At 48.9% G+C, this 15,729-nt stretch overlaps 4 protein-coding genes across 5 annotated transcripts; all 4 read left to right on the top strand.

Annotated features, from left to right (window-relative positions):
• The first annotated feature begins 29 nt into the window (after positions 1–29).
• LOC101765920 (F-box/LRR-repeat protein 3) lies at positions 30–3,761 on the top strand. 2 transcript variants are annotated; one of them, XM_022829210.1, is made up of 8 exons: positions 30–606; positions 1,090–1,218; positions 1,448–1,552; positions 1,630–2,026; positions 2,102–2,231; positions 2,310–2,604; positions 2,696–2,947; positions 3,349–3,761. In XM_022829210.1, exons 1-8 carry the CDS (start codon positions 412–414, stop codon positions 3,406–3,408), a joined length of 1,563 nt encoding a protein of 520 aa, XP_022684945.1. In that variant the 5' UTR covers positions 30–411; the 3' UTR covers positions 3,409–3,761. The 2 variants fall into 2 exon arrangements, with proteins under 2 accessions (XP_022684945.1, XP_022684946.1); XM_022829211.1 differs by having other exon boundaries at positions 31–606; positions 1,633–2,026.
• Positions 3,762–3,877: 116 nt separating this feature from the next.
• On the top strand, positions 3,878–7,311 carry LOC101771975 (probable protein phosphatase 2C 73). Its single transcript, XM_004978512.3, has 6 exons — positions 3,878–4,305; positions 4,465–4,687; positions 5,282–5,671; positions 5,899–6,016; positions 6,096–6,319; positions 6,654–7,311. Exons 1-6 carry the CDS (start codon positions 4,139–4,141, stop codon positions 7,092–7,094), a joined length of 1,563 nt encoding a protein of 520 aa, XP_004978569.1. The 5' UTR covers positions 3,878–4,138; the 3' UTR covers positions 7,095–7,311.
• A 771-nt stretch (positions 7,312–8,082) lies between these two features.
• On the top strand, positions 8,083–10,863 carry LOC101765511 (cation/H(+) antiporter 15). Its single transcript, XM_004980076.4, has one exon. It carries the CDS (start codon positions 8,371–8,373, stop codon positions 10,813–10,815), a length of 2,445 nt encoding a protein of 814 aa, XP_004980133.3. The 5' UTR covers positions 8,083–8,370; the 3' UTR covers positions 10,816–10,863.
• Positions 10,864–11,871: 1,008 nt separating this feature from the next.
• Positions 11,872–15,677, top strand: LOC101771577 (probable staphylococcal-like nuclease CAN2). The gene is given in 9 exon segments (XM_014805669.2): positions 11,872–12,509; positions 13,135–13,190; positions 13,554–13,668; positions 13,872–13,976; positions 14,077–14,264; positions 14,819–14,875; positions 14,970–15,129; positions 15,203–15,271; positions 15,389–15,677. Coding segments are annotated over 9 exon segments (1,200 nt in total). The 5' UTR covers positions 11,872–12,170; the 3' UTR covers positions 15,500–15,677.
• The last annotated feature ends 52 nt before the right edge of the window (positions 15,678–15,729 follow it).

Raw genomic sequence — 15,729 nt, 5'->3', positions numbered from 1 at the left:
CCCCATCGACGCCCTTGCGACGAGCTCTCTCCTCGTCCTCGACGCGTCGCCGCCGCCGACCCGCGGGCGCTCAAGTCCTTCGCGCTCGCCTCTCGCGCTTGCCACGCCGCCGAGTCGCGACACCGCCGCCTCCTCCGCCCGCTCCGCGCCGACCTCCTCCCCGCCGCGCTCGCCCGCTACCCGTCCGCATCCCGCCTCGACTTCTCCCTCTGCGCGCGCGTCCCCGACGCCGCCCTCGCCGCCGTATCCTCCTCATCCGGATCCTTCCTCCGCGCCGTCGACCTCTCCCGCTCCTGGGGCTTCGGCGCCGCGGGCCTCGCCGCGCTCGCCACGGCGTGCCCGGACCTCGCCGAACTCGACCTCTCCAATGGGGTCGATCTTGGCGACACGGCAGCCGCGGAGGTGGCGCGGATGAGGAGGCTCCAGAGGCTGTCTCTCTCGCGCTGCAAGGCGCTCACCGACATGGGGCTCGGCTGCGTCGCCGTCGGATGCACGGACCTCAGGGACCTCTCCCTCAAGTGGTGCCTGGGGGTCACGGATTTGGGGCTCCACCTCCTCGCCCTCAAGTGCAAGAACCTCACCACCCTGGATCTCTCCTACACCATGGTGAGCGCCGCATCCGTGTGTTTCTTGATTTCTTCATTTCTGCTTGGATCGAGGCGCCGGAAAACTCTTTCTTTCTTTCCTCCTGCAGTAGTTTCCTTGATTTTAATTTCAAGGCATGAAATCTTCCCCTTGAAATCTTGAATTATCATCGGAGCACAGTACTTTGTTTTTTTTTTCGTTGCTAAATCTACTGCCTTCGGTTACTTCCTTTGCTGAATCTACTGGCTTCAGTTAGTGTCAGCGAATTGGACCACTGCAGTGTACTATAATATTCTTGATCTGCAAGTGCTCTTATCGGTACATAGCAAATTAGCAATTGATCTTTGCAACAAAGTATCAGAAGCTTTGGTAGCCAACTATGGTTTCTTTTCTCGTCTTTGCATTTTGTGTGGACATAGATTCAGTTTCTTTTGCACTTCTCTGAGTACTGAACGCACCTATCATACTGTGCTGAACTAATGCAAACGTGTCTTATGTTTGCAGATCACAAAAGAGAGCTTTCTTGCCATCATGAAGCTACCCGATCTCCAGGTGTTGACACTGGTGGGGTGTATTGGAATTGATGATGATGCCCTTGCTAGTCTTGAGAAAGAATGCAGTAAATCACTGCAGGTGAGGCAATCTTTGTAATTTGCCATATTTTTTGACCTGTCAGTATCAATGCATCACCTTCATTCAAAACACTAGAGTAGTATTTTCTGCTTCTACTACTGCTTGAGCTTACACTGTTAGGTTCTGAACACTGTTGATGCCTGATCTGAACTAGTTATGTTGTACTAAAACATGTGTGATAGCAGCACAAAACTTTGCTTACTGATCTTCCATGTTTGTACCACTGCAGGTGCTTGATATGTCTCATTGTCAGAACATCACTGATGTGGGAGTTTCATCCATAGTGAAATCGATACCGAATCTATTGGAACTGGATCTTTCATACTGCTGTCCTGTAAGCAGCTAATCATCTAGTCTTACTGTTGTATCACCTAGGCATATCTCGCAGCTTAATTTACATCCTTCTTGTAGCAGGTTACTCCTTGTATGTTGAGAAGCCTCCAAAAAATTTCTAAACTGCGGACCCTGAAGCTGGAAGGTTGCAAGTTCATGGCTGATGGACTAAAAGCCATTGGAAGCTCTTGTGTTTCTATTAGGGAGTTAAGTCTTAGCAAGTGCTCTGGAGTGACAGATACGGAACTCTCTTTTGCTGTGTCAAAACTAAAGAATCTGCAGAAGCTGGACATCACTTGTTGTCGCAATATCACTGATGTTTCAGTAGCTGCCATCACTGGTTCGTGCACTTCCCTCATCTCTCTGAGGATGGAGTCTTGTAGTCATGTTTCAAGTGGAGCACTCCAACTAATTGGGAAGCACTGTTCTCATTTGGAAGAGCTGGACCTTACTGACAGTGATTTGGATGATGAAGGTACTTACTGAACTGAATGTTGAATTTTTTTTTGTCAAATCGACATAAAGTTGACTATGAATATTTTTTGTGCAGGGCTGAAAGCTCTCGCCGGATGCAGCAATCTTTCGAGCCTAAAAATTGGCATTTGCTTGAGGATAAGTGATGAAGGTCTGGCCCACATTGGAAAGTCTTGCCCAAAACTCCAAGATATTGATTTGTACAGGTCATTACTAGACATGCCTTGTGGTTCTCTTTCTTTGGTTCTTTTTGTGGCTAAACTGACTTATAGTTTCTGTTTCAGGTGTGGAGGCATTAGTGATGAAGGGGTTATTCAGATTGCTCAAGGCTGTCCAACACTAGAATCCATCAATCTATCCTACTGCACAGAAATAACAGACCGTTCACTGATGTCCCTCTCAAAATGCACAAAGCTAAATACACTGGAGATCCGTGGCTGTCCCAGGGTTTCATCCACAGGGCTCTCAGGAATAGCAATGGGGTGCAGGCTGCTTTCCAAGCTTGATATCAAGAAATGCTTTGAGATTAATGATGTGGGCATGCTATACCTTTCACAGTTTTCTCATAGCCTCCGTCAGGTATCACATCTTTTCTCCTGTAGCTGAAATCTATTAGTACCATGTATGTTTTACTTTTCATTCTGCTGATAGCACGTATGTCTCATCACAGATAAACTTGTCATACTGTTCGGTCACCGACATTGGACTGCTTTCACTTTCTAGCATATGTGGCTTGCAGAACATGACCATTGTACATTTAGCTGGTATTACGCCTAATGGCTTGATAGCTGCTCTCATGGTCTGTGGTGGTTTGACAAAAGTGAAGCTTCATAAAGCATTCAAATCCATGATGCCTCCTCATATGCTAAAAAATGTTGAGGCACGTGGTTGTATTTTCCAGTGGATCAACAAACCATTTAAGGTATTGTTCATTTTTCTTTCAGCTTGCCTGTTTTGCCTCTGCATTATGTTGAATCCTTGTGTCCATCAAACTGGCTTTCCTGCTTTGTATTTGGAGATCCCATTGGTCTTGCAAAGTTACAAGACTGTGTATTAACTTGAGAAAAAAACTCTAAAAATGATACGCAGCTCTCCTGCGTATTCTAACTTGAGAAAAAACTAAAAATCTATGAAATCCGCGGTGTCAAGGAGGCTTTGTCCCCCTTTATTGTGGTGCCCTTGCTTTGTTTATAAATGGTATTGAAAAACAAATAAACATAGGACAACCCTCCTCTTATAATCTTTTGTGTTCAATGGATTTGTGTTTAGTATTACAAACCTGTGAACACCAAAGTGGCTAATAATAGATGTTGTCCTGTGTAGGTTGAGGTGGAACCTTGTGATGTATGGAAGCAACAGTCACAAGATGTGCTTGTACGATGAGAAGGCCTGAAGTGTAGTGTTTGTGGGAAGGAAGGGCATGCATCATGGCGATGGAGGGGTTCTTGAGTGGCATTCAGAAGTCAGGCCTAAGGATGAAGGAGCTCAAAATTTTGTAGTGTAATAGTCAGAGTACTGTGTCAATACTTAATAGTTTGAGCAGAAGTATGCTCATGTTGTATGGTAATATAGATGAATAGATCCATCCCAGCTTTTTTTTTTGGTCAAGTGGTGAAACCAGGGAGTAGGTTACAATTTTGACAAACAAAAAAGCATGGATTTCTCTTTTTGTATATGTAGCAGCATATAGATGAATGGAAGATACTGTTATTGAAGAGATGATTGAATTTGGGTGATAGAGCCTTGTGCCAGTTGTGTGATGATGTGGCCATGGCTGGTGCATGATTTTTTGGATTGCTGGAATGAAGTGGCTTTACGTGTGGTTGGAATCCAGGATGAAATTGGAGGGCACTCATAGCGGACTGAACTGAAGGCTGAGTGGCACGGACAGGTAGGAGGCGAGAGCAACGGGCGACGGCATCTCCCTCTGCAAAAGCAAGACTCCAAGATATGTAGGTAGGTAGGCAGCCATGGCCATGGGCTATGGCCTTTGGGTAGCCTAGCATTGAACGAAGAAGATGAAGCGGTGCCAACTGCGAATGCGGCATGGGGTACAGGCATCACGTGGCAGGAGGCAGTTGCCAACCTTGCCTCCTATCCGTTGCCGTCGTCGATGCCTTGGACACAGGACAGCCGGCAGGGCAGGGCAACTGCCTTTGGGGGGCTCCCATGCTCAAGCTTCAACATCGTTACGTACGAGCCACCGGCCAACGGCAGCTGCTGCCCTGCATCGTCCCCTTGCCCAAGATGGATGCTCCTGTGTGTCATGGACTCATGCTAGTATGTCCGTTCCGTTGTCCGTGCACCATTCCATTCCATGACTACTCCCTACCGGTCCTCATTAATGCCGGCGGTGTGGACCCCCACCCACATCCATCCACGAACCAACCAAAGAAGATGCATCCATTAAACAAGGCTGCCTCCTGCTTGTGCTTGCAGTTGCAGAGGAGGGAGAGGAGAGGACGGAGCTCACGCGCAACCAACAATGGGGATCTGCTGCAGCAAGGCCAAGGCGGACCTCGACGACGACGAGCAAGGGTTGGGATTCCCATGGATGCACGACGACGTGTTCCACCACCACCTCTGGACCACCGCCGCCGCCTCCATGCACACCAAGCAAGGCTGGAAGGGCGCCAACCAGGACGCCATGGCCGTCTGCCAGGTATCTCCCCCCTTTCTTACAAAGTATCGTCTCCTTCTGGCATCCCAACAAGCTGCGATGTGATGCTCACAGGGCATGCCAACTTTAGTTTGCCTACCCACTGCCAAATGCATCCACAACTTTGTTTAACAACAATGCACCGGATCCACCTCTAAACTCTGCAACCTGAAATTCACCTCAATTCTCTAACCACCTGCACGAGCTCTGCAATGATTAAGCAACCTCTGCTTCACGGTGTTGTTTGCAAGATTCTCTGCCCTCTACAAGTTGCATTTAGAACTAGCAAAGTGCACTGTATCCATCTCTACATTGCTCAAAACTGAATTCTTACAGCATAATGAAATTTCTTGCAAAACTGAAATTTACCTTAAGTATTGCATGTACTTCGCCATATTTATTGCCCACCAATGTCCTGAAAGTTTGTATTGTACATGAACCTCATCACTACATCAGCAATATGAAAATTATGAGGGCACATCCATATCTTCTACTACATCAATAGTATCACCAATGCAAGTACATTAGCTTTCCCCTTTTATGTGAGCAATAATTCGATTAAATCATGATGTGTCGCAATTGTTTCAAGATGCTTAGGACTTTGCTGGCCACAAAGGCCACATCTTCTGCGGGGTATTTGATGGGCATGGCCCTCGTGGCCGGGAAGTTGCTCGCCATGTCCGTGACACCCTTCCCATGAAACTATCCTCTGCTTTGAAGCCCAAAACTGGAGAACAAGAAGATCCCTCAACCGATACTTTGAAGCTCAGAACTGAACAAGACCCTTCAAGCAATACAGATTTGGATTCCTCTGACAAGTCAGACTCCACCACATCTAGTGATGATACAAGCGATGAGAAACACCTGTTGTCTACATGGAAAAACATATTTGTCAAGACATTTGAGCAGGTGGATGAGGAGCTGAGGCAACATTCAGAAATTGACTGCATTTGTAGTGGCACAACAGCAGTCGCTGTTGTTAGGCAGGTACTAGTTCTACTACGATTACAAGCTTGCAACTTATTGTACTGGCAATAATAAAATTCAGAAAAATGCATATACTGTATCCTCTCTCTTTTTTTTTCAGTGGATCAGTACTGCTTTTGGTACACAGTAAAACTTAGATTCTGAAAGACCAGGAACTGAACTAGCTGAATTGGACCGAAGTGTAAATCTTACCTATTCTTTTCGCTAATCATACTTCTTATGCATAGGGTGATCACTTGTTCATCGCCAATTTGGGTGACTCACGAGCTGTTCTTTGCACCCGGGACAGCAAGGACCGGCTGATCCCAGTCCAACTGACAACTGACTTGAAGCCAGATCTTCCAAGTAAGCGAGCATCTTAACTTTCTTGAAATGTATGTGTACATTTTCTTGATTGCATTTTACATTGTTGTGCACGCGATAGGTGAACTCGCAAGGATTCTAAACTGCAAGGGACGAGTTTTCGCCATGGATGACGAACCGGACGTGCATAGGATGTGGTTGCCGGACCAGGATGCTCCAGGTCTCGCCATGGCAAGGGCCTTCGGGGACTTCTGCCTGAAGAACCATGGCCTTATCTGCACACCTGAAGTCTACTGCAGGAAGTTATCTGAAAAGGACGAGTTCTTGGTGCTTGCAACTGATGGGGTAATAAAAACGGAAACTCGTTTATTTGATTGGAAGTTTCAGATTTCTATCACTTTCAATTTTAAGTAGACAGGTTTGCAGTTCTATTCCAAATGATCTGAGTACTAAACAGCATAAATCCCTTTTATGATTAGATTGACAGCAGAAACTGTTAACTGAAAGTGACATATCTCTGTCACCTATTTATTAATATTCCATGATAGTTTTAGCTGATAGCGATTTTCCGATTTGATTGGACAACAGAAAAAAAAAGTTTAGACAATATGGCTTTCCTATGCTAGCATGCATGACCATCAAAAGTTACAATTTTCCTTGCCAAAATCTGTTGTTGCAGATTTGGGACGTGCTGTCGAACAAGGAGGTGGTGAAGATCGTCTCATCGGTCACCGACCCATCAAAGGCGGCGAGACAGCTGATCGACCGTGCGGTCCGAGCGTGGCGGTGCAAGTACCCGACGTCCATGGTCGACGACTGCGCCGCCGTGTGCCTCTTCTTGAACCGGCCGGCATCTCCTGACGAGGAGAGCCTCACAGGCACAGGAGACGTGAAGCCGCCTCGTGAACAGGCGGGCATGTCGTTCACGGGGAGCTTCCGCAGGGTTGTGAGCAGCAGAGGCGGCGGCGAGGCGTCGGAGGAAGGGACGACGGTGTGGAGAGCTTTGGAGGGGGTGACGCGGGCCAACTCGGTGATGAGGCTGCCGCGGATCGGGCGCGTGCTGAGCTGGCGGAGGCGGTCGACGAACTCGCTGGATGAAGACGAAGACGACAGGGATTGATGATGATGATTGAATCGGGACAAGTCGTTTTCATGGCCGCTACACGTAAACTCTATCGTGCATGGCTGCAAGCTCTTAATGGCCAGAAATGGTTTTAGGATTGGATTGACATTCAGGTTGTTGCGATGGATAAAAGTGAGATGGACTGGAGTAGGATTGCTTAAATGTAACTCTTGAGCTCGGCGGTGAAAATCGTCATGTCTTACCATTGCATGCATAATTGGCTGTTCGTGATTCTGGGGGTGGATGGTTTGCATGAGCCGTGGCGGCGAGCACCGCACACGCCCAGTCAGCCGCGGCCATGAGCGGCGGCGCTCTGCATGGAGCCAGGACGGCCATCGAGAAGAACCCTCCTAGGCGGAGAACACCTCGCCGGTGAAGCCGTTTCACTTATCCGCATCGGTGTGGTCGCCGGAGACGAAGCGCGGAGGAGGCGGCGAGGCCGGGGTGGACGGTATTTGATTTACCGTCCACCTCCGGACGGTATCTCATTTACTGTCCCGGCTCATCTATCCCAAACCGTTGGATCTAAAGAGTGTGGATCGGATACCATGAACCGAAGCAGGGGCGCTCTCTGGGCCTATACCAGGCCCAATTACTCGAGCCAGACAGACTTTTCGAAGTCCAGCCCATTCGAAAGATTTTTGGTCCACGAAGAAAGGAGGCCTGAAGGCGCGCGACAGCAAACGCTGGTCCGACCGGGTCCATTGGTGTCCTCCGGCCGAAACCACAGGTGAGATGAATCACGAGAGAATCACGGGAAGGTGAAAAATTCAACGGTTGGATGGATACCATGTGAGAAAAATGAACGGCTGAGATAACCAATATGGTCACATGTGCACGTGGAAATACCTTTCCCGCCTACGAACCTCGAGTTCTACAGGATCTGATGAGCTACTTACTTTGAAGCAGCAGCAAAAAGCATGAATCTGCATCATCCCTTCTTCTCCAGACCTCAAGTGTCAGAAAATTCAGTCCAATCCACGGTTGCCTTCAAACTCTATTATTGGACTTGGATTGCTGCTATGTCTCCCTCTGTCTATTATCCCTCTCATCCACAACTAAAAATAGCCTCTCATGTCCCTTGCCTGCATTGCCCTTCACTGTCTCCCTGCCACACTGAATTGTGGGTTCACATGCAGAGCAGAGTCACCACCATTGCCCACGAACAGAGCAACGCCAAGAAAGAAGGGAGGGATCAATGACGCTGCCTAGCGTGCCCATCACTTATTAGCAGTTAGATAGCATCCAATTCTAATTAACAGCAAAACCATCAATGGCGGCGGTGGCGAACCTGTCGTCGGGTGGGCTGGAGCCGACGGTGAAGCCGCTGGCGGCGGCGTGCTACGACAACAACCTGGTGAACTCACAGGGCATGTTCCTGGGCGACCAGCCGCTGCGCTTCTCCCTCCCGCTCCTCCTCGTCCAGGTCTCCGTCATCCTCGTCCTCTCCGCCGCCGCCCACGTCGTGCTCCGCCGCCTCGGCCAGTCTCGCTTCGTCACCCACATGCTCGTCGGCGTCTTCCTGGGCCCAACCGTGCTGGGCCGCAGCGAGACCTTCCGCGGCGTCCTCTTCTCCGAGCGCGGCACCTACATCCTCGAGAGCGTGTCGCTGGTGGCGCTCATCCTGTTCCTCTTCTCCATGGGCGTCAAGACCGACCTCAGCCTCCTCCGCCGCCCCAGCGGCCGCGCCGTCGCCGTCGGCATTACCGGCGCGCTCGTCCCGCTCGCCGTCACGCTGCCGGTGTTCCACGCGCTCCAGCCGTCGCTCCCCGAGGATCTGCGCGGCTCCTCCCTCATCACGGAGCTCGCCGTCCGGCTGTCCCTGTCGTCGTTCCCCGTGATCGCCGACGCGCTCTCCGACCTCGACCTCCTCAACACCGACCTCGGCCGCATCGCGCTCACCGCGTCGCTCATCACCGACGTCACCTCCTGGTTCCTCCGCGCGTGCACCGCGGCGGTCTTCCTTGTCTCCGAGGCGAAGTCGGCGGCGTTCACGGCGCAGATCCTGGCCTCGTTCGTGGCGTTCGTGCTCTTCGTGGGGTTCGTGGCGCGCCCGGCGGGCCGGTACATCGCGTACAAGCGCACCCCGACGGGGTCGCTGCTGTCGGAGGGTTCCTTCGTCGTCGTCGTCATCGCGGCGCTGCTGTCGGCGCTGGTGACGGACGCGATCGGGTTCAAGTACATGATCGGGCCGATGATGCTGGGGCTGGCGCTCCCCGGCGGGATGCCCATCGGCGCCACCATGACGGAGCGCCTCGACTCCTTCTTCATCGCGCTCTTCCTGCCGGTGTACATGGCGCTCTCCGGGTACCGCACCGACCTGGCCGAGCTGACCAAGCCGGAGACCTCGGAGAAGTGGTGCGCGCTGGAGCTGTTCGTGGCGCTGTGCGTGTCGGGGAAGCTGGTGGGGTGCGTCGCCGCTGGGCTCTTCTTCGCGATGCCGTTCCGGGACGCCACCGTGCTGGCGCTGATGCTCAACATCCGGGGCATCGTGGAGGTGGCGGCCATCAACAACTGGGGCGACACCATGAAGGCCACGGCGGAGCACTACTCCACGCTCACGCTGTCCATGGTGCTCATCACCGCCGTCTCCACGCCGCTCATCAAGCTGCTGTACGACCCGTCGGGGCAGTTCGTGCGGGCGAAGCGGCGGACGCTGGAGGACGCGCGGCCCAGCGCCGACCTCCGCGTGCTCACCTGCCTCTACAGCGAGGACCACGCCGCGCCGCTCATCGACCTGCTCGAGGCGTCGGGGTCCTCGCGCGACTCCCCCGTCTCGCTCATCGTGCTCCACCTCACGGAGCTCGTCGGCCGCGCCGCCTCCGTGCTCAAGCCCCACCGGAAGAGCAGCAGCACAAGCAACCCGACGCCGTCCGACCGCATCGTGAACGCGTTCCGATACTTCGAGCAGCAGCAGGCGGCCCCGGGCGCCGTCACCGTAAGCCCGTACGTGGCGCAGGCGCCGTACAGCTCGATGCACCACGACGTGTGCTCGCTGGCGCACAGCCGCAAGGCCAACCTCATCCTGCTGCCCTTCCACAAGTCCTCCGACGGCGCGCGCGCCACCGCCAACAACGCCATCCGCTCCATCAACCGCGCCGTCCTGCACTACGCGCCCTGCTCCGTCGCCATCCTCGTCGACCACGGCCTCGCCGCCGGCTCCGCCTGCGCCACCGCCGCCAACAGCCTCCTCCAGAGGGTGGCGCTCTACTTTTTAGGCGGGCCCGACGACCGCGAGGCGCTGGCGTACGCGGCCAGGATGCCGGATCAGGACTCCGGGAGCAGCGTGTCGCTGACGGTGGTGCGGTTCAAGCTGAGGAACTGGGTGGGGATGGGAGGGCGCGACGAGGTCAGGGACGAGGAGGTGCTGCAGGAGTTCTGGACCAGGCACCGCGACAACGAACGCGTCGTCTACGTCGAGAAGACGGTCGAGGACGCCGAGGGCACTGCGTCGGTGGTGAGGTCCATGAGCGAGAAGTTCGACCTGCTCATCGTCGGCCGCCGGGGCGGTGCCGGTGAAGGCGACGACCTGGAAGGCTCGGCCGGCGCCGCGCTCACATCCGGGCTGTCGGACTGGAGCGAGTTCCCGGAGCTGGGCGTGCTGGGGGACATGCTGGCCTCCGCAGAGTTCGCGTCCAAGGTCTCCATCCTCGTCATCCAGCAGCAGCCGCCCAAGAACAATGCAGCCGCTCGAGGGGGAAGTTCCATCAATGATTAAAATTAGTAGAACTACTTGCTACTAGTCGATAGGGATCAATCCATGATTTTTTTCGCTCTTCTTAAGTTTTCTTGTAATCAGATGCGCATTCTGAAAGCAAAGCACAAGTTCATAGTCACGTTAGCACTTAGCACCACTTGTCAGTGGCTGCAGACTTATCTTTCCTTTCACAGTTTCACTTTTTTTTTGAACGAACATAGCACGTGTTTCATTGATATAGTAGAAAAAAAATATAAGACTACAATCCTGGGAGGCCATAAGCAGAAAAAGGAAAAGAAGAGAAAAATAAAAACAGACTCTCCCGGTTGGATTGTGACACTTTAGGATTCATGGCATGTTGGCCTCGTACCAAACACATTTTAGATGTCTACGGCTAGTCTAGAATGCTCGTATTAATTTGCACATCTATATTTTATTTGAAGGGGCACATCTAAAATTTTGGATAATATAGTTACGTTAAATTCATAGGCCATATAAGTTCACCTACAACCATTGTGGATCGATTATTACCGTAGATTTCATCATCAACATTTAAATTCTATACATAGATTGGAAACCAAAAAAAAAAATGCTCCTACTTTAATCGTGAAAAACACTTTCCAAATATATAACTCTTTCTATTCGAGACAATTTAGTCTAACCAATCAAAGTTTATAGTGGAGAGTGGAGACACGTGTTCAATCTCTTAATGGATTTATATTTCAAATCAAATGAAATTGATTATTGTACATATGTTTTCAATTTCTGTGTTCGCATTTAACTATCTCCAAGATTGAAATCTTTGAGGCAAATAATTCCAAAGCTATTAGGGAAGATCAAGATCGTCAACATTTCGGAGGGGCAAACAACTCATACTGTCAGCGCAAGCTTGATACCAAATTGCTGTTTGCCCTTTTTTTTAAAAAAAAATTGGCGTCTGAAGATGTAATAGCACCATGTATCTATTCTTTTGAAGGTACGTGAGAAGCATTGAATATGATTTTTAAATTATACGAGTGAGAAAAATCCAGAGTGGATTTTAGCACATTGCTTTTGAGCAAATGTTGTGGCACCTTTTGGAATATTGGGGTTGGCTTCCCGATACAAGCACGCAAGACCAGGTTCTCAAGTCAATGGCCTGGGCCGGTCATTTTCCTGAATGAAGGTCTACAACGGCCTAGTCTTGTTTCTTTTTCTTCTCAGCTTGTGGTAATCGGTCCCACCAGCAGCCTTCTCTTCACCTTCCCTCACCTCACCTCTTGCCGGCAGCTTTTAGCTGCTTTACAGGTGAAGTGGAGGCAGCAGCAGCAGCAGCGTTGCAGAGTGACCCAAGAAGAGAATCGGAGAGAGCTTGGAGAGAAGGCAGGGGTCGATCCATGGGGAACATCCTCAGGTGCTTCACAGGAGGAGACAAAGACAATGGTGATGACGATTACTACCCCTGCTACCGCCCAACCTCATGGCCTCGGCCTCGCTACGGGCTGCAGGCCGCCGGCATCAGGTGGGAGGATGAGCCTGCAGCATCCTCCTCTCAACCGCTCGACTTCACCTTCACGGGGGAAGACGACGACGATGACCATGGTGACCATCACTACCCCGACTACGGCGTCGTGCTCCAGAGCGGCAGGACGGATCAGCCTGCAGCAGCCTCTCGGCCTCATCACGATGTCGCTTCCCTGCGTCAGGACCTCCTCTACTTCGAATGGGCATCCATGGTTGTTAACATGCAATTCGTTCCTTTTCCTTCATGTGTGCTTGTTTTAGAGTCACACTGAACTGCAAGTCCCTGGATAGGACAGGAGAATGTCAGTCATCATGCATGATCGTCCTCTGACAGATTGTGCAGATCAACGTGCGCATGTGTTATGTTTATAAGTTGGGAGTTCGAGGAATCTCAGCCTTTGACCTTCCCTTTATGGATTTTGTTGTGTTCTATCAAACCTCCTGGACCAATTTGCTGTTACTTAAACCAGAGCAGTTTACTAGTACAGGAAACAATATTTTCACCTTGTGTCGTGTTCCGTTTCATGGACAAGATTGGGTGTTTTTGGCAGGAACATATTGCAAATCAAACTTAACTCTGAGTTTGCTTTTTGATCCATCTGATCTCAGATTCTTTTAGCATTCGGATGGATATGTGTGTTGACAAGGGCCTTTACTGCAGCAGTAAAGCGACATTGCAACAGCTAGCATATTCTACGAAGACACTTGCAAATATTAAGATTATAATGATTCATGATGGCAATTTCACAGCCTTGTTTGCCCCAAATTTGCGCCGTGTATTCCAAATCTCCAATGATGAGAAACGGTAAAGAGAAATTCTACTTGTCCTATTTTCAGGTACCTGAAGCGCTCGGACAGCATGTTACATCATCCAAGAAAGCACAAGCTAAATGGTAGGGAGCAATTTCAAAAAGCTTATGCACTTGACGCTTTTCTTAATAATTAGTACATTTGGTGTACCTACTGATGTCAATGTTGCTTTTTAATTAATTACTCCCTGAGTTCAACAGAGTTATAAGGCTTCTGATATAGTAGCGAAAAAGAAAAGGGGTCCTCGTTCAATTGTTTTTTGAGTTCTCTTATGGCAAGGTTGTCCATGCTTATCCAAACATGCTTCAACATGGAGAAGTAAAATAATCAGAACAAACACAGCTGAACCACTTCAATGTCCTATGGGCAAATTTTGTTTGAGACCGTCCTATGGGCAAAATTATGGAATAGTTTGACCTTCTAATTTGCATGACAATTGACAATAGGTACCGGAATATTTTGGAGGCATATAAGAATATGTGCCCCCCACTGAAAACACCAGAAGAGGCTGCCCAGCTAATTGCAACAGCCCTAAGCAGGATTCAGAGAGCTGATTTGGAGGTAGGTAACCTGATTTTCCCTACATTTTTACGTTCTAAAATAGTTCAATGGGGGAGAGTACATGTACGTTGTAACCAGAATAACAACAGTTAAACACTTCGCTATCTCAAGAAATTCACTTCAGTTTGCATTACATTTTTAAATTTTACTAATGGCTACATATGTTCAGCTCATCCCATCTGAAACTGTGTTTTTCTCCACAGGGTGTTCTTTCATTTTACAACCTCCCGATCCCATTCCCATTACCCCCATCAGGATCAGCATCCTCACTACCTGAGGGTGTACAGTTTGTGCTGAACACTTTGCCGGTCGGATATGAGATACCATTGAAAAACAACAATGTCACGTTTTAAACAATATATTAGATAACTACTTATGACTGATGATCCCCATCTATACTGCTATCAGATTCACAACAAGTGCATTGGAGATGGAGATGGCTTTAGTGCCTATGTTGACACAACAGACCCAAGAGAGTCTGCGAATGTGCCACTGGACGTGCACGAGATGGTGATTGCTAGGACTGAAGCACGCACTCATAGGGATTAACAGAAGGCTGATGCTCTTCTAAGGAGCCTTCACGAAGCAGGATATAAGTACTCAAACTGAACCATTACAATCCTTTTATATATCTTAAATCCGTATATAACATCGAAGACTTTTACATTTCAAAATTAAGATACAAGGCTGTAGAGTTGCTTACAGTTACCATTTTAGGATTTCCTTGTTATAGAACACCACAGGCAAAGTGTACTTTAAATAGTTAGAGAAATTTCAGAATTGAGATTACTTAAATAATCAGATAAACTGTTGTAGAGTTGTTTACAGTTATTAGTTTAGGATTTTGTTATTATATAACACCACAGGTATTGTGTACTTTAAATAGTCAGCAAAAATTCAAAATTGTGATATATTCAGTTATTTAGATAACTGGGTAAAATTTTGTAGAGTTGTTTACAGTTATTATTTTAGGAGTTTATTATTATATAAGAGTAGAGGCACAGTATTGCGTGCGTGCGTGCATGGTGAGGGCACCCAACCATGTCTTGTCCGCCATTGCCATATGATTCAGTTCGACAGCACTCATATGTATGCTTACTTTTTATGGAATCATCAAAAGCGCAACTTACTAATAAAAATTTATGAGCAGGGTTATAACCATTTCAGGTGAAGAGATACTTGCAAAGAAATACCGAATCAGAATGAGGTAATGTATTGCTCTCTAGCTTGAACTCGCACACTCAAAATACTAATCGGAAATATTGTTCTCAAGTGTGTGTTCTCTATTTCATGACTCGAAGGGGCGTTGATGCACCGGAGCTTAAAATGACTAATGGGAAGGAATCGAAGAACGCACTGGTGAAGCTCATTGGTGGGAAAAGGGTCATAATTTATGTGTATGGACAGGACCAGTTTGGGCGTCACGTGGGTGACATATATTGTGATGATGTGTTCATCCAGGTGAAGCAAAAACTATTTAGTATGATTTTATTGGTTCAGTTCTGATATGAGCAATGTATTCTGGAGTTTGCAGGAGCAAATGCTGAAGAGTGGCCATGTATGGCATTTCAAGATTTACGACAAGCGCCCAGAATTTGCACAGGTAAGAAATTCCATTGTACCTAAATTGCATCTATGCAACATTTTCCAAATTCAGAATTACGTGTGTATGATTATGCTGCTCCTGGAAGTTTTCCACTAGGTCTATGATATTTTGCAGTGGGAGAGAGAGGCAAGAGCTGCACGTCGAGGGCTTTGGGCGTCAGAGAACCCTGAGAAGCCGTGGGATTGGAGAAGAGAGCAGCGCAGTGCAAGCGTTCAGGTCTACTAATGGAGCTGAACCAAATTATCTGATAGCCACGTAGTAAGGTTCTTGTACAGCTTGCTGTGAATGATCGAATGCGTGTGAGACACCAAAGCCAGAGTGTATGTTTTATGTACCAACGTATGTGCATCAGAAGTGCTTCGTTTAGTGTGAACCTGGGAATGTACAGATGAACTGTTGTCAAGTAAGTATCCAGTGCTCATCATTTATCCAACAAAAATGAGGTCTGGTACTAA

The sequence above is a fragment of the Setaria italica genome, chromosome VIII (genome assembly GCF_000263155.2).
Source record: "Setaria italica strain Yugu1 chromosome VIII, Setaria_italica_v2.0, whole genome shotgun sequence".
Taxonomy (NCBI): Eukaryota; Viridiplantae; Streptophyta; class Magnoliopsida; order Poales; family Poaceae; genus Setaria; species Setaria italica.
This window is presented reverse-complemented; position numbering and strand designations above follow the sequence as displayed.